General features: G+C 38.4%; 1 protein-coding gene across 3 annotated transcripts in view; it reads right to left on the bottom strand.

Moving 5' to 3' along the window:
• Positions 1-8,135: 8,135 nt before the first annotated feature.
• The window catches only part of LOC137175839 (fish-egg lectin-like), a 34,594-nt gene continuing 23,542 nt past the window's right edge, over positions 8,136-19,187 (bottom strand). For 2 of the 3 annotated variants that reach the window (XM_067581747.1, XM_067581746.1), the window contains exons 3-7: positions 10,944-11,157; positions 10,570-10,806; positions 10,261-10,478; positions 10,037-10,164; positions 8,136-8,585 (exon numbers count right to left, since the gene is read on the bottom strand). In XM_067581747.1, the coding sequence (XP_067437848.1) occupies positions 8,444-8,585; positions 10,037-10,164; positions 10,261-10,478; positions 10,570-10,806; positions 10,944-10,998 (780 nt within the window). In that variant the 5' untranslated portion in view covers positions 10,999-11,157 and the 3' untranslated portion in view covers positions 8,136-8,443. Of the gene's footprint in view, positions 8,586-10,036; positions 10,165-10,260; positions 10,479-10,569; positions 10,807-10,943; positions 11,158-14,957; positions 15,701-19,187 lie in introns of those variants that run through there. The other variant, XR_010925728.1, reaches the window with a different exon arrangement.

Raw genomic sequence — 19,187 nt, 5'->3', positions numbered from 1 at the left:
ATCCATTAAAACTACATATGGTCATTTTTGGAATCATTAGCTATGTGATCTACTGATGTGATCTCTGTTTCAGTGTGGACTCTGGTTGGCTATTGTAGGCTGTGGACAGGACATGGAAGCTCCTATTGGGTCAAGTGAGATTTCAGTCGAAATGTCAGCCGACATTTTGATACCAAGATGTGGCTAATGTTTACATGTAAATGCGAGTTATGATGAAAAATACATGGGAAGATTAAGACATCTGTAGGATCATTTGAAATAAAGCAACAGCTGTTTGTGGATATTTATTGATGTAATAATGTGTTTTGAACTAAATATTTTACTGGATTGGATCGACTGGACCTTTGTCAATGTATCAAGACCATTTTGTCAGAGTTGTATCATCATAGGTGTACCTTCATAAGTGAGTTGCCTGAATTTTGTAATTGTTTGTTGGTTGGTTGTCTGACAGAGGCGTTGATTGAGTACCCACTTAAAGACAGGAGTTGTGGACATAATAAAGCTGTGTACATAACAGTGTGGCATCCTGTGGTTGGGCTGTCGGAACATTACCTTTGTTAAAGTCGCCAAGGACAACAACCAAGGAGTCTGGGTTTGTCTGCTCCACACAAAGTATCTGATCAGTGAGTTTGTGCTGTGCCTCCTTCACATGGGCCTGTACTGACTACTGTGAAGGATGCAACCTCATGGGGGGATTTAATATCAGGAGTATAGTGCTGTGAAATCACTGTCACGTCATTATACCAGCCATCATTCATGTAAAAGCAGATACCTCCACCCTTAGTTGTGCGGTGTGTGAAGCCCATGGTATCGGAGTCCCAGAGCCATGCAGTTAGCTTAACGCTACAGATACACATTTGTTGTTGTCATTTATTTTATGTTTCACAGACCTACTGGTTTTACCAACTCTCAAAATAATTATTTGTTCATTATTTATTCTCAACATTTTATGATGAATCCAATAGTTAAACTACAGTCTTTAGACTGGCAAAAATCAATGCTGATCAATCAATGATCAGTCAATCTGACTCAAACAGTATAGCTATGGGTCTTATAACAGGTACTACTGGTTCTGCAGGGAGTTATGGGAAGCCTGGAGAAAGTTTTCAGTATTTACTGGTACTGCTCATTTCCAATAATTACCAGTTTGACAGCATCTGTCAAGTGACTTGCATATTTTACATACTTTGTAGGGGAATGTCTTTGTGTTAACTACATGTTGGTTGGGAGTTTCATCAAAAGAAAAACATATCTGGCTGTAAAGATGTGCCAATGACCCAATAACTGTCAAACCCTGAGAGCACTGTTTGACTTGTTTCCTTTTGCATCATACAGAGTTCATGCGCAATCAATTCTGGCTTGCACATTTTATCTCTGTGATACCAAACCTATTGTGTGTAACAAACAGATTAGGTCAAACTTATTCCTCATTAAAAGCTTTTGTTAATGGCTATTTTGATCATATAAATGTTAATGACCATTGCATAATCTGTTTTAATGATAATTATTTTGTGTCTGTTAAAATGGTACACTTATTTTCTTCCTTGCTGAAAGTTAGATGAGAGGATCAATACCAATCTTCTAATCTACTAATTACAAATAGTGAAGCAGAGGAAACAGCTATCCTACAAACAATAATACACCTACCAACACCTCTATGTGGGAGCAACTGATATGGCGTACAGCAGCAAATGACTGCAACCCATGGATGTATTAAGGAAAACTGGATACAGTGATGGAGGTGGGGTCCTGTTCATTCCTATGAAAGTTGCTGAGTGGCGCATGAAGCCAAAAAAGCGACTTCCCATTGTAAAGAAATTACCTGTATGCATGCACACTCCCCCCAAGTTTTTAGTAGTCGGGCTACTAAGGGTGCTGGGATGCTGCAACCTAGGGGCTGCAGCATCCTAGCACCCTCCACTTACCTATTCCCGGCTATGAACTGAGTATTTCTGTGAAGTCATGTCACATTGCCATACCTTGGTTTTTGCTGAAACAATGCCCTTAATCTGACGGTGATATGATGAGGTGGAGATGAAATATAAGGTGAGAGACTGAATCCTTTAGTAAAACATTGTTTGTTTATGTTGATAACCAGATGCACTGATTCTGTGATTGTTTTTTGTGTTTACACAGAGATTTGTAAAATGCCAATCAAAGGTGCATTTATTAAGGTAACTGATTAATTACTTTGTGTGGTTAATATTATCATTATTTTAATTTACATAGGAGTCAACATTTTATTTTGCTGTTAATATTCTTTTTATTTTATCCTTAGTTGTGTCACACCTTGAAAAGCCGGTTTAGATATGAGCGCTGCAAACTAATCATTGATTACATTTCTAAGATATCACTGCTGATGACGGTTTACAGTCCATGTGATGAATTAATGATATGGACGCTATAAAGAGCCGCACAGCTGTGTGTAATGGTCGTGCATAATGACAGCTGTTCTGCTGTTGGAGAACCTCATCGGTGCAACGCAATCGGTGAAACTGCACTTTTTATTTCCTGTTTGTTTCACTGACATTTGTACAGACTGGTGGAGCAGGCATCATGTTGATATGAAAACAGCTGGTTCAGGGTGTGTCTTCATCCATTTATGGCTCATTGTTGGAATGAAAATGAGGCTCATGAATGTGAGCTCAGTTTCACAATGACTGAGATGTATAAAACAGAACCATGCATAGCACAGCTTTAGAAATTTGATGAAAAGAATGCATATGCATATTTCTTGCTTTGTGCATACACAGTTGTAGTCATGAATCTACACAGAGTTTTATGCATTTGGCCCCAGAAGTTTCAGATCAAACCAGCTCATCCTACATTTTGGAATTTCTTTTAGTAATTTCTTCATGAAGTTTGCCACTGCAACTTGTGCATACTGTAATTTCAATGTTAAAAAAGTGAGTGATGCATTCATGTTTTTAAAAATTAACTTTGACTATGCCTCTTTAAAAAGTGTAATTTGGGAGGAGGGTCACGTGATCTGGAGCAAGAAGGCCACTTAAGATCTTGCTCTGCTCCATGCTTTAAACAAATTCCTAACTTTCTCAGTGTAAACTTGAAATTGCCAGTTAAATCCCACTGCAAAGATGCCTAAACAGCAGGACGACAAAGACTTTCCTATTTTTTCTTTGACTGGCTCACATACCAGTTAGAAGAAGCTGGCTCAACAGGTGACCATATCACATGTACTGCTAATGAGAGCTAGCATGATGAAGCTAGCACTTGAGAGCGAACTAGTTTAGCAATTATGGAGCAGATTTTAGCAGACGTAAAATCTGTGGCCTCCCTTTCGAAAAACATAAATATTACCATTTGATGTACTGTACTGAGTTAGCTTATAGCTAATTTTCATCTGCATGCCCTACAGATGATGGCTATGACAAATAGCCTACAGCACTCAACTAACTGCCACCAAATTCTTTTATTTCTGGCCAAAATATGCATTTTGCTTCAGTGGCCTTCCTCGCATGTTCCTATGTGCAACATGTGTATACCACAGATAACGGCTCTTCTCCCACTGGAGAAACTGAGACATGATGTTAATCATAAATCGGACAAATTGTGGAGACTCTGGAAACCTTTGCAGTTTTTCCTACAGAGACTCTGGCTGCAGTCAAATAGTCTTTTTTGCTTCGGAAGGTTCCTAACTGAGTGAAATGACCTGGAAGTGACAGCCATGATAAGAGCTGGTCGATTTTCTCCAAATACTAAGAAGAGGTGCTTTAGTGCTTCCTTTCTAATCTCCTTTAGCATAAGGTACAACTGGACATCCTTTACCGAAGGAAAGGAGATGATTTCGTCCCACAATTGCTTGCGGCAGCAAGCGACGCATCATTCACAAACTCAAGCGATTAAACTCACATTACACACCCACGGCGGTCCATGAATCCAAAGCTGTGTTCAGCTTGTTTGATAACAGGATAAACAAATACAGAATGGATTATACGTTTTTCATATGAATTAAAAACAGAAATTCACGTGCTTTTCCGGTTTTCGTCTTCAAATCGCCGTTGGAATAGAAATTAACCCAAATCCCGGGAAACATTATCTGCATCTCTACAAAAACACTGTCATTGACTATGCTTGCTATTAGATATATAGATAATCAATCACTGCAGGTATTTAATAATCCTTCCACTATAGCTCAACCAGGAAACATTGTCAATTAACATTAATTAATATTAGATCCTAACCGGTCCTGTCGACGCATCTGGAGATTAGAATAATCAATGATGTTACGCTGCTTTCCACTTTTTCTTCTTTTTTTTTTGCACTAAAACGACTGTAACGTTGAAAGATATCTACTTGAGTTTATTAAATACTTACAGGGATCACTCCCATTAAGAGAGACGTTGTGGGCATTTACGCACCAGGCACAGCAGCTTTCTTCACACGAAAAGCGGCAACAATACTTTGTATATTTGTTTATCCTGTTATCAAACCAGTTGAATTCAGCTTTGGACGGAGGGAACACGGACCCACAGCCTGTATCAACCAGAACAAGTTTAAAGCACAAACAAGTCAATAGGCTATTTCAAAGTGTTTGGGTTGTGTGTGGTGGTTCTTAAGTTTATTATATGGATTATAGGCTAATAACAGATAATAATCGGCATATTAACCATAACACAGAAGTCTGTCTTTCAAGTTAGATGATGTTTTTAATTCAACATGTTTGAAACTTCAGAATGATGATATGTACCGTAGTATATTTGTGGGCCTAACATGTGATGTCTATCTTGATATTTAACATTTATTTTCATGCAATAATTGGGATTCAGGAGGGCGAGCGTGAGCAAACATTCTCAATGTGACAATTTCGTTTCAGTTTGGTGACTGACAGCCTATATTCCTTTTTAAAACTCAATTCTGACCATTGTAATGAAGTTATTTTTCACCGTGTTGTGCATGTTTCTATACCCTGCATAAAACAACACGGTAAGAACGCACGAGGCGAAGTATCTAAGATGCTCTTTTTATAGTCCATTTTCAGAAAATTGTAGTTTCACTACGGCAGACCCACATCAGTAACATCCGCCGTGGCATAATGACGTTGCCCAGTGTGAGTGGAGTCGGATTCTCTCAGCACCGCGGTTGTCTTTTCTTAAGTCCTTATGACTTCTCCTTCACATCTTTCCTTGACCTCGTGGCGTTTTCCATCGAGGAGGGACTTTTCGACCGCAGCCTCTGATTTGTTTGCTTATCCCTGGAAGGCAATGGCTGATTGTTACATCTGTATGTTATCTATTTATTCTCCTATAATATACAATATTCAAAAAAGTGTAGCTGTAGAGATGTTACATTTAACAAACAATATAATCTGTTCCGACTTGGACTTTCAAAATCAATACAGTTTTCCAGGAGTTTTTTCAGAGACCTGAACAAAAAATGTGGCGTTTGTATATTTTGTTTTCTGAAGGAGTGAGGGATTTTCTTATTTTCCATATGATCATTACATCCCTTTAGGGACTTACAGTTTTGTTTATATATATATATATTCTATATATATAGTCTGTCTCAAAATTGAGTTACTATCGATTCTGTGGTAAGGGAAAATGTACCTTTACTGGTTTCTTATCAGGCATTGACAATCAATCTACAATTAAAAGTGTTTTAGACATTTATAAAAGTGGGTTGTGAGTGATACTAAATAGATTGGAGTGAGCCTTAATCCACATCTGTGTCTCATAAAAACAGACCTCAGGCGATGTCTTCCTGTAGGTAATATAACATGAATGTAAAACCCAGGTGCATCTTGGGCCTAGAGGCATGCTCAAGACAAGAGAAAGAATAATTTGGACATTATACAGGAGGCAGTGGGCAGGATGTCAGGTGGAGCTGGCTGTGTTTGGTGGAGATTCAAATTTACAGTAGGAGGTTTTATACTTACTATTCTAGGGATGTTTTCAGGATCCTCTTCCATATAGGTCAGAAATCCATCTGTTGAATGATAAAAATACTTTTAAAGTAGCCAGAAGTGCCTTCAAGACAAACGTGTTTTTGTTGCTTTTTTCCAGATTATATAAATAAAGAAAGGAGTCCCACCCCACAAAGGTGGCAAACAGAAATTAAAAGATGTGAAAAAAGATCACACCTCAAGGTCAATGGATATAAAATTGCCTTGCCTGGTATTGAGCAGAACTTTATTAAGAACAGCATATTGAAATTCAGGAAAAGCTAAGTGTCAGAAAGTGATCCTAGAGAGAGGAGAGGGCAGCCAGACTGTTCAGGCTGAGAGCGAGCAGCTGCAGCCCTCAGACCGGGAGAGTGCAGCTACTCAACTGGACATGGGGTGGCAGTGTTGCACACCAAATCCGTGAAAGTTTTGGCCTTTGAAAAGAATTCTCCATGTATTGTACAGGACAACAGCATCTGGAAGGGGCCTTAGAGGTCCTTGAGAGGACTATTTTCCCCCATGTCACTAACTTTCAAGAAGAAATGCATCTTACTGCTATTTGTTAGAGCTTTAAAGGAAACTGATGATTTTCATTCTAGTAGATGTGAAGATGCAAACTAAGATGCATGGAACCTCATGCAGTGAACAATTCATTCAAAGGTTGAATTAGATAACCATATAATCTAATTCCTCTTTAGATTGCGATATAATGTTAAAAGAGTACTCCGCCAATTTATTGTTAGACTGTTTAAAAAAGAAGGATCAAAATAGATGCAGGAGATCCAGAGATATCTTTTTTATTCCATCCATCCTTCTTCCCTGTCAATTTTTTTTTCTTGTAGTCTTGTAGTCTTCAGCCCCAACAGACACTGACTCAAGTGACATCACTTGAGGCAAATTTACCAGATTTCAAACAGCTCCCTCTGGAGGCTTTATTCTACTTCTGTCACATCTGCAGTAGTGCTCCCCAACACCTGGAAACACACTTTGATGTGTGAAATCAGTGTTAAGAATTCCCCTTTAGTGATCAAAGTAGTTTTTCCCTTCAGTATAAATATGTAGACCCCAGTATTGGTGTCCATGCTCTATAAATCCATGAGTAATAATGAAACCAAATAAATAAACTGTTACTGGAAATGATCATATAGCTAAGCGTTCTAATTTTCTATGCCACAGATATAAACAAACAGGGAGAAATGAAAGATTCCAGCCCTTAGAGGCAACCCCCACCCCCCCTCCAGGTGAAACAGGTGAACTTCCCCTAGCGTCCTCTAAGCAACTTAGGGCTTTAATAAGAATTGGTATAATGCCTTTTAGTGGTTTGAATATTCAGTATTCTGCTTTTCCTGTCACTGTTTAGGACAAAGCAAAACAATGCAATTAATAATCTGGAGTCAGTCAGAGAACACGAAAAAAAAAGTGCTTTGTGTAGGGTCACCATTATATGTTGGAAAAGTTACAAAATCCCTCCAACACAGATGTTTTTGAACAACTTCAAACTGCCAGTTTGGTGAATTAACAAAGAAATGTGAATATTTTTGCAGCATTATGGCAGTAAGTAGTTTTGTAGATAGAAGTCTAAAGCATGGGAACTTCATTCAGTGCATGAAACATCTGAAACAATTCGATCCATTCCTGCAATATAACAGTGTTTCATCCCATTAAACCTACCTGTCTGATTCTTCAAGAAATCAAATAATTGTATGCTGTTCTCAAAAGGTCTCTCAAAGAAATCATTATTGGAATGAAAAGTGTCAGAAATGTATCCTCTGGTTTCCTTGCATTTAGGAGATAAGTTACTGATTCAAAGAGTCTGATGTTTGCTGCACAAGCCTATGAAGGAGCATCAGTCATCAGCATAGCGGTACCTCACACAGCAATAGAGTCTAGAAAGAAGTGTTCCTCTCAAACCCAACTTTACCCTTCATGGAAAATTCACTGATGTTTTACTGTATGCAAACATATAAAAGAGCCCAAAAATGTAAAGAAAAAGCTTCATAATGACCAGCAGGACTCAAAGGGGGTTAAAATGCTTCAGTGCTGGTCAGTCAAATGTACAAGTCAGTTGCAGCCATAACATGTAACTTTATGAGGTGAAGGTTTTTCTGTGCGTCAACTAGCTTCAAAACCATTCTCAATACATACTGCTACATCTCAATTTTTCCTGTCCATTTTCTTAATATATGAACACACAGTAGCAAAATCATTAAATTCATTAAGAACAAGCCAGAAATTAGTTTGCATATTATTTTTATTATAATTTTGAAGACAACAGAAAGTATACCAGGTAGATGTTACATGTGTGAATTGTTAACAACATGCTCCATTACCCTCAAGGTAGTGACTAAGTTTCAGTTAGAGTTTTGAGCATAATTTCTGAATCATTAGAGAGAGAATCACACTACATTAAAGAATCACTTATTTTCCCTACACCAATTTTTCACTTTGTCAAGAAAAAGATTGAATCAGAGCCTTAGATTGGCATAATTCAAATGCTGATGATTTTTTCATTGTATTAAGGAATCAAGGACAGTCAACACATTAGTGTGTGCACCTCAAAATAATACCACCTTGGCTCACAATCCAAAGTTGGCCCAGGTCGTAGCTCAGGTGGCTGACGTGCAAGCACATAGGGATGCGGCTCCAACTTGAGCCCAGTCGACGACCACTGTAGATGCCGTTTCTGTTGAGAGAGGAGATCAACTTAAACGACTGTTTCCTCCTGCAGAAGCTTTTAATGAGCGTTATGAAGACTCTCCACCTTTGATATTACTGATCTTTAAAACAGAATTTGTATAGAACACATACTTTAAAACTATTAAAATTCTTCAGTCAAACACAGGTGATTGTGTTCTTACATGTACAAGTGGGACTTTTATTCCTCTTGAGGGTAATTGTAGCTGAAAAGGGCAGCACTGCTGATGTAACTTTACTGAAACCCTGTGATGCATTATGTTAGGAGTAATTATTTCTATTTTAAATTTTCATTTAGCAAGCATGCATGCTGGAAATTCATGCATGGATTAAGTTGCCAGTACTCTCACAAACTTTTAAAATTTATGCGTAAAGTCTGTGTAAAGGAGAATGAGAGATTTCGTTTCAAACACATCATAGATGTTAGAAAATAATTGCTTGAAAATGTGAAAAGACTCTGAACTATGTAGTACTGAATTGTGGAGTTAAAGTGTTAAACTGTTTTTCACCATATCTGTGTTCAGGATTTTTTGGGCGGGCCTGAAATGGTGGCTCTATGACGTAGAGGGGTGACTACCATGACCCCCCCCCCCCCCTCCCCCGACTATATAAACACGACACCTGCTGCCACCAGCGGCTTCAGCTTCGAGCACCAGCTGTGCAGCTGGGAGGTCCCTGGCCAGAGGAAGAGCATTTTTAGGGCAGCACTTCACCAGAAAGCACAGTGTGAGACGCAATTGCTCCAAGGGTAATGGCCACAATGAAGTTGCTTCTCAGCAGAGAAGTGAGTCACGTTAAGTGCACCAAACACTGAATAAATGATAATTTAACATAACGATGACTGATGATGAATCGCTTGTTAACTAGTCATTCAAGTTACATTTTACCGAAACAAGTCCACATTTACCTACAAGATATGTGACAATCAAACAGTGGTTTATACCGTTGTTAACTCAGCACCTTCAGTGGACACAGTCTCAGCGTTTCAGAGCACAGAATACTGCTTATTTTTCCACAATTTTGAAACCTAATTTTATATACTTGGTAACTTTTTTTAATCATTCAGATTTGGCTGGGTGGTTAATTAGACATTTTTCTGTGGTGTGACAAACTCAGAACACATATTTATTATTGCTTTACATGACTTTAAAGGTTATTTGGTGAACCAAACTACTTGAATTTAATGCATTGTAGCCTTCTTTCTCTTAGTATCTTTTCTGGCAGTTGCATAGCTTGTTAATAACAGTTTGTATATGTATGCATCTTCTACTTATTTTTATTGTCGACACAAATAATTAAATATTTCTTTTTATGATGACTTATGATGATCTTTGTAGTAGTGTTATTGTTGCGCTTGCCATATTTATTGTACTAACTAGAATGTTGTTGATGCTTTCCACAATAAAGAATGCCCTCAAATTGCATAGATGAAAGGCTTACCTTTGGTAGACTTGGCCGCTTGTAGTCAGTGCAAAGACGCTTCCATCAGTCGACACCTCAATCATTTTCGCAGATATCCCAGACACATATGACCAGCTAGAGATGCCACAACTGGTTGGTGTGATGGTCTGTCGTAAGAAGCATAAGTTGTTGTCATGATCAATGAGTGAATGGGGTTAAGGTTAAAAGGAATATGAGATTACACTGGTGCTGCAGTGTCTAACCTGTGTGACGTAAACCCGATGACTTGTGTCCACTCCCCAGCATCCGAACATTGGGCCGCAGCTGTAGTACTTCATAGTCCTTGATAGGGAATTCCAGGTGGTGGTGCCCACTCCCTTAAAGGCCGAAGCATAGGTACGTCTCAGACAGTAGGTCTGTGAGCCAGAGTTTACTCCGACAACCTGGCCATCACCTCCAGCATCAATCTGCTTCAGTTGACCTGAAGACAAGTTCAGCACAGAGGTACGGATAATTTAATCAGCGGGCAAATGTGAATGTGTAAAAATCTGGCTGTCTGTGATAATAGTTACCAGAAGATTGAACAAAGTTGCCAGCTATGTATTTGTACACCTTGTCTGAGGTGTCAACTCCCCAAATTCCTGCAGGTCCCACTGAGACATGCTTGAGTTTGGTTGAGCCCAGCCTGTACCAAGATGATGCACTCAGGAAATACGCATAATTGTTGCTGTCTCTCGCGACCACTTTCCCCTGCCCAGCATCAATCTGTCTAGCATGAGACAGCTGCGGAGCCTCCCTGCAGGTCCAGGCTGTGAAGCGAAAACCATCAGTGATGTGAGTGGATACTATATATCCATTTAAAGAAAAAAAAATACACTAATTTCACCTTTAATGGCTACGACAAACAACTTTGGGATTTAAAAATGTTTTAAACAACTGGACCTACCATGACTGACAGCCGGGTAACACAGCACAAGCAAGAAGGCTGCGACAGCTTTCATGATGTCTCTTTGTTTGAGAGTCTGTAACCTGCAGTGCACTTCTGGATGTACCTCTATCTCTCTGTGGAGCTGCTGTCCTACATCCCATCAGGGTTGTCTGGCTTATATAGTCCAGATCCACTGGTCTGAACCTTGTGTTTAACTACAGCCAAACTGGTTCTGCAGGCATTTCAGGGAAGGTATGAGGAAATTTTGAGTACCAGCCTGGAAAGTACTGATGTGATTATAGACAATCATGATAAAAGTAAAAAAAAAAAAAAAGACATGCTACATGACAGGTGCATGATTCATAAACCTTTTAATCTGTTTCTAATGTAAAATTATTATTGTCCCAACGATCACAAGATGATTGAAGAAAAAAAAAATATTTTCTGGAACTATAAAATTTATGTTTTAATGAATTTTGTACAAAAAACAGCTCTTTATCCAAAATGAGGTGCCTCAGCCTTTGGAACTAGTTGGAGACAAGAATGACATTTTTCATGACGGAGTGTAATCTCTATATACAGCATTTTTGGGATTTGATTTTGATTCTTTTGTTTGTCTTACTTTTTCTTGCTGTAGGAACAGATTCATAATAGCATAATCATCAAATTCACCAAAATTACCAATATTTTATTAACGCAATAGAAAGTACAACAACTTGATGTGACTTGTATACAGTTGTTAACAACAGGCTCCATTGCCCTTAAGGTGGCTTGCCTACATCAGCTTTACGCTACAGATACACATTTGTTACAGTAATTTATTTATGTTTCACAATCCTACTTTAACAACCCCCAAAAGAATGAATCTATTTTCCCCACATTATTTATATTTGTTCTCTTCAACATTTTATCTTCTCTTTAATAGAAGAGAGGAATCCAGTATTTAAAACCACAGCCTTTAGACTGGCTAAAGTCAAACGCTAATCATTCATTATGTGCATTGCATCATCTATCTGCAATGCAGTTATATTGTTGATTTATAGCACTGTAGTAGTATAGCTCTATAGGGCCTACAGTGAAACTAAAGGGCCACTGCACCGATTTTCAAGTTTATCCCCATGGTTCTAATATGCTAATCCTACAGCTCATTTCAAATATTCACCTGGTTTGACATCTTCTTTCATGTGACCTGCATACTGAACGTACTTTACAGGGGAATGTCTGTGTTAGTTACATGTTCATTGGAAGTCTGATCTAAAAAGATACATATCTTGCCATAAAGATATGGCAACAACCCAGTAACTTCCAAACCCTGAGTCCGACAGCACTGTCTGACTGTACCCATGGGAAAAAATATCGTATTTTTTCCCCTTCTATCATACAGAATTCATGTCCAGTGAAGTCTGGCTTGCACATTTTTATCTCTGTGATACCGAACACACTGTATGTAACAAACAGATTAGGAGGTCAAACTTATCAATCAAAAACAATCTTTTAACCTACAAATTACGAATGAGGAAGCAGAGAAAACAGCTAGCCTACAAACAATAATACACCTACCAACACCTCTAGAGCTGACTAACATGTTGTGTCTTCTTGTTTTATCCAGATAAGCACGAAAAATATAAAAACAACAGTTTGTGGATTTGAATTTTTGCAAATTTGGTGAGTCTCATGACTTTTCATCCAGGGCCATGATCAAGTCAATGTTTCAGTTACAGTTTGGTTTTCTTTACAATGAGCATTACAGCCTCATGCACTAGCATGACTGTTGGTTCATAGCCTTGCTAAAGTTTGGAGAGAATCAGGCTATCTGTTTCACCCTGCTTCCAGTCTTTATGCTATGCTAAACTATCACCTCCTGGTTCTAGCTCCATACTACGACAGCATGATAGAAAAATGTATATTTCCAAAAATACTCTCTTAAAATTCAATAAAATATGTGTGTGCATGTTGCATGCCTATGTGTTTATGCACATTACAGTAACCTCATACTGTTGTGAACAAATGATTACAAGATAATGAAAAAACAGGTTTGACTCCGTTTCTCTGTAGCTTTCTGTACCAAACAAATAGAATTCCAAAGCCACTCTGGTTTGAAGCCCAGAGTTGCTGCTTATGTTAATCCCTCTTGCTACATTTGTACCTCTACGGACAGTTGGATTGGGGATATGATGTGGCAGATTGATGTCACAGCATTGCCAGTCTCTCTCCTCAAATCTTGGCATTATTTTTTACTCCAGCATGGATCATCTCAAAGCTTTACATATTATCTGCAACATATAGATCATTAGGTCGTCACACATCCCGATATGGTTTAATCTGTTGCCATCTACATTTGATAAACCCATGTCATGTGTGAACTGTGCTTATTTTGAGGCTTTGAGAGGCAGTAGTAGTGGAATTTGCTGGAGAGGAGTGGTGAGTTTAGAAGTTCAGATATCAAGGAAGAAGAGTGTTTTCTGTTCTGTCACAGGTTGACTCAGTGAATTCATATTTGCTCACACACTGTATGTTATGTGTTTGTCTGGATATTAATTTACTTATCCATGTAGTTGGCACAAATTAAATTTGAAAATACTGGGAGATTCAAAAAATCTGACATAAAACAAGATTCTTCTCAACAACTTCAAAATTGTCTCATTCAGTGTTTCCTGATTTATTAAATGGATTTGATTTAATTTGAGTATAAGAGGTAAGTAGAGTGATATATTTAGTGATGCACATTTAATCTCTCTCTCTGCATGTTTTTCCTTACAAGTTGTCAACACATCTCTTCTCTCAGGTTTCTTCCCCCTTGCCCTGAAAACTGCCATCATCAAGCCACTCTTAAAGAACAATCTAGACACCTCACTAATGAACATTTATAGGCCCATATCGAACCTCCCATTTTTAAGTAAAATCATTGAAAAGGCAGTTTTTAAAACAGCTGAAAAACTTATTTGCACTAAAAAACTGTTTTGATGTCTTCCAGTCAGGATTTCTACCACACCACAACACTGAGACTACTCTTCTTAGGTCTTCAATGATGTTCACTTAAACACAGACAGACAGAATTTCAGTATTAGTATTATTGGATATCAGTGCTGCATTCAACACAGTCAACCACAACATATTACTAGACCGACTGGATAACTGGGTGGGACTTTCTGGCACAGTACTAAACTGTTTTGAATCCTACCACTACTTTCATTTGAGTGGACAAAAATGACCTGTGGAGTTCCCCAAGGCTCCATTCTGGGGCCTCTTCTGTTTGACATCTTCATGAATTTGTTCAAGACAGATTTTTACACACACCGAAAAGATTCAGCATATGCCATCTTTAATTTAAAAATAACATTTTTCTCCAATCTTACAAATTTAATCCAGTGCTTAACTTGTTTTTGATATTACATCCTGCTTTTCTTCATGTTGCCAAATTCTTGTAGTTATGGTCTATTTGATATAAAATGTCATGAGCAATCCTGCAAAGTTTGATGTCATTTCACATGATAAATGGCCCCAGCTCAATGGCTGAACTCTGACTCTGAATTTTGCCTAATTTGTCCATGTACAAGTACTTGTGGACTTAGGTTTTCTCAAAAAAATCAAGGCTACAATCATCCAATCAGCATAAAGCACCATGATGGTTCCCAGTCTTTGTGTTGAATGCAAATTCAAATGGCATATGATTAGTCAATAGGATTTGGTACGGCAGGATTTGTCTCAGGACAAATTTGTTTTATGAGGAATTTATGTACACTGTGCATAAATATAAAAAACCAAATGACAAAAAAGGACAGAGAGATTACAGAATTTTTATGGAGATAGTTCCCATGGGTGTTAGAACTGCCAAGGGATCTCAAGATAAATCTATGGAGTCTAAGGACAGGATAGGAGAGCAGACATAGCCCTTACACAAAATGTTGTCTTTTTGTTCAGACTTTTTTGCTAATCTTTGTTTCCTTATGAATTACTGGATGGTTTTACATCTTTAAACCACAAAATGATTCAAATAACACAAATCCGGAAGGAGAAAAAAAACGTCTGTAGTTGAAGTGGTCACAAATACTCACAGCTTTATTTTAAGGGATCACAAGGCAAAATGTTGGAACCACTAAATTGTCAATCTGTTCAAAACATAGTTCATGTTAACAATAATTGTTCACTAGAAACTACAAATGTCAAGCAATGTCTCTTTTGGGTTGGTTGCAAAGCATGTCCTGTAACCCTCTTTCTACTGCTGATTTATTCTCTTCTCCCCTCCCAGTCCTTTGTCTCTATAACTCAGTGCTCTGTTTCCCTTCTGTCACTCTACCTTGACCCTAAATAGCACAAGGCAGAAGTAAACAGCCTCATTTTTTTACAGACTGCTGAGCAGGTAAAAGGTATCAGGTGTAAACTCATAAATCCTCTGTTATTCAGAATTTTAATGAGACCAATACATTAATGGAATGTGTGAAACTGTGCTGTGGAGCCTCAGTGTAGATATATAAGTGTCCCAAACATCTAAATCAGCCAGCCTCTGTTGCCTCCTCTCTCCATGAAGCTAGCATTAAATCATCGCTCTTTGACAGCCCACCTCAAGACTGATGGTTGAAGGTCGCAGGCATCTGCAGTACTACCAAGCCCCAGAGGATTCAACTATCCTGGAGGACAGACTCTGATGGAGGTGCCTCTGTGAATTGAGGCTCCACAAAGCCTCGGGACCCAGTATATTTCTGTATACACAAGAGGCTCTTCATCCATGAGTCATGAGACTGATGATCCATCTTCCCTCTGATGTCAGAGGCCATCTATCACAGCAACAGAGGTCAGTCAGAACAGTGCTAAGTACATAAGTATGCCCACACAACATCTCTGTTCTCTATAGTGGTCTTTTATTACTTTTCAATTCACCATATATACCTTATAACACACATACTGTGGACTTAATTGCTTCACTGTAGCTGTGTGGGCCTCCATCTGTTCCAAGAGCAATTAACCATGTCCCTTTAGCATACATCTCTAACCTTTACATCCACACTTAATAATTTTATGTTAACAATGGATCAAATAATTGTAATGTGAAAGGGGTCGCTTGAGACAAACCCACAGAGAATGATCACCAACTCTGCAGTTCCCCTCAGTTCTACAGGGTGTTTTAAGCATCTTTCAGCTCAACATTTTATTTTTACAGCTGATAAACCCTACTCCAGCGCCGAATGGCAGACTGGCAATGTTGGCAACTAGCTGGTGAACATAGTGAAGCAGCTAAAGAGACAGATATTTCCATAAAAGGTTGATGAAGGCCTAAAAGGAGAGTGAGTATTTGACTTACATTTCTCAGGTGGCTAGAAACAGGACTCCAAATGTTGCTTTGTGTTTGCTGAATGTGTAAAAGGGATTTTTGTTTTTGCACATTAGCAAAGCCCCTTGTAAGCCAGTTACACTTTTGTCAGAACTGGGACTCATTTTTTGAGGAATGTAATTGTTTTCAGTGTATTATGTCAAATCAAACTGTCATATTACACTGCTACAAAAATAGTGTATGGAACAGAGGTAACCATATGTTCGATCATTGTTAGGAAAAGAGTTCTGAACTAAGGAGTTCACTTGTATAGCAGCACTAGATGAAGTATTAATAGATATAAACCTCATCTGTCTCTTAATCACTGAGGAAAATTCTTTTTTTTTGCTTGAATAGGGAGAGGTCACTAAAGGCCAGGTTATGCTTGAAAAGAACTGGTTTCCTATGACCACATAAAAGAGGCAAAAGTGTTTTTAACTGTTATGAACAGTCACATTGGCTATGGAGTGAGAAGCCATTTGGTTTCAGAAAATTCCAGGAATTGTCTGAGACATTCAGGGGAGAGCTGAAGCTGTTCGACCATCTGACAAACCCTTTTGATAAAACATATTAGCAGCTTAACTAGTGACTGTACATGACAGGTACAGTTGCCTTTTGGTTATACTGTATATTTATAAGACCCTCTTGACAGCATCCAGCCATTTATCTGTTTTGAACAGCCAAGTGCACATCTGCCATCTGCTCCTTTTCAGAAGAACTTCAAGTTTCCTCTGATCATGAAAATTCAGGAGACAAACAATTTCTGTTAGACTCCCAATTCTAGTTTCCTTGATACTACCTATTATCATTCAATAAACTGTTCCCAAACTGCTTCTTCAAGCCTTTAGCTTTATCTCCTCTGCTCTCTCTGAGATAAATCACAGAGTCACTCTGTGTTCTGCTTTGAAGCACCTATGGAATACAAACAGGTCACCAAGAAGCACAGTTGCGATTCACATTGAGTCATTTTCAGGATGTTGCAGGACAGAAATTTAGAGGGTTACAACTATAAGACATGTGCTTTGGTGTTTTGATTTCAATTGTCAGTGTTAGCCAAATATAAGGTGATATAGGGACATCTAAATAATAGCTTCTTGGATTCATTCTGTCTCTCAATATGATTTTAATTGCTGTCATTAGACTTGGACTCACATGAGTGATTTATAATCTGCCATTTCTATGGTTAAGGAAGACTGCCTTAATATGGGTAGTTTAAAAACACACACATGATGACTGTTGGCAGGAGACAGCATGTGAACCAAGGAAACTGCATACTTACCACCCCTTACCACCTCCCCAAGACTTTTAGCAGCAATTTAATAATGCCATGCTAGTTCTGCGGGTGCCACTAACAGTCTACACAGACACAACCACAAGAGGTTGCTGCTTGCCAGTCCAGTAAAAAGCACAGGGTTTTAAGTTTAACCAATAACCAATGCTATTGTTTTTTTCCCCGACAATTTGTACAAAGTGTTGTCTGAACCCATCTAAACTTAATGATTCCTCTCACATTCTTCATTTGGAATATGAGCGTTTACCTTCTGGCTGATGGTTTAGAGTTCCAAATTGCAGACCGAACCATTATAAAAAAGACTCATTTGTCCCATCATCCATTAAGATTTTAAACAGCAACAATTAAATGCTGTGTTGGTGGAACAATACATGGTCACAGAGCATTTTACTTCAGTTGTTGGGCATATGTTGAATGTGCAATATCCTGCTACAATGTGCAATACTGGTGCAATATAATTTTCCTGGTTATATAAGCTGTAGTGGTTTTATTGATGCCATTGGTCGTACTGCTTTTTTGTTTTGTTTTGTTTTTCTCTTGTATGAATGATGTGTGGTATGTATGTTAGTATGTTTGGGAGATAAATGTTTTGTGATGCTGCAATGCTGAGCCCAAGAAAAATTTCCCTAAGGAGACAATAAAGTAATCCAAAGGCAGAACAAAAAGCCTGCCATCATAGAGAGCAGCGAGATTTGACACTTGTGGTGAAATTTAAATAACAGTGCATTCATGGTGTTGCCCTCACTCGTATAGACAAAAAGTGATGGAGGTAGTTACGCGAAGAAAATATAGCTTGAGAGAGGTTCAAACCACCCTGCAAATTTCTAACCCCTGCACACATCTCTGCATAAAGTGGGTGTGCTTGTAGGATGTCAGTTTCAGAATGTTAAAAAATTGCCAGACTCAGCTTCCACAATTCCAACATTGGAAAGATGTGGATCAAGTGGTTACAGACACTGATGATCCGACAAGCGCTTTGTTTGAAGCATACTGAGCATTTGATGAGTGAAGTGTCACCAGAACTGTTCCACTCTTGTGAGTCGATGTGGGTCCTTTTTTAAACAACCTGATACACTTTTAATTTCCCATTTTTAATATGAGGTGAACGCAAAAATCTACATTTCTTCTCTGCCTCTTTCTCCTTCCTTGCTGCCCTCTGCTCAAACATCTGATTTCATTCTTAAGTTCTTTTTCCTCATCTTTGTCTTGTGCCATCTCCAACACACACACCATTGCCTGTTCTTGAATTTCAGAGCATCATTTCATCACAACCTCTCATCTCATGCTTGACTTCATGATCAATATAGCCAGAGGGGATACGATAAGAAGCTTTACTACTTCTGACACCTTCGCCACTCTGTCCTCCCATACACACATACACCAAACAACCTCTTTGCCTTCCTGCTCCAGTATTGTGCCCTCAGGTTACGAGGCTTGTGCGACACTTGCCAGAAGCTATTAAATTCACAACAACAGTCTCTGTATGACATCACAATGACTAATTGGTGTATTTTTCACACATTTTCCTTTACCTACATTGAAATGTGCCTCCACATGAAACCCATAAACACTAGCAAATACTCTTTGCACACTGGTGACATGGATAATTTAAAAATATTTATTATTATATTATAAAATAGTGTAATAACATTACAGATAATGA

This window comes from Thunnus thynnus, chromosome 23 (genome assembly GCF_963924715.1).
Source record: "Thunnus thynnus chromosome 23, fThuThy2.1, whole genome shotgun sequence".
NCBI classification, from domain to species: domain Eukaryota; kingdom Metazoa; phylum Chordata; class Actinopteri; order Scombriformes; family Scombridae; genus Thunnus; species Thunnus thynnus.
This window is presented reverse-complemented; position numbering and strand designations above follow the sequence as displayed.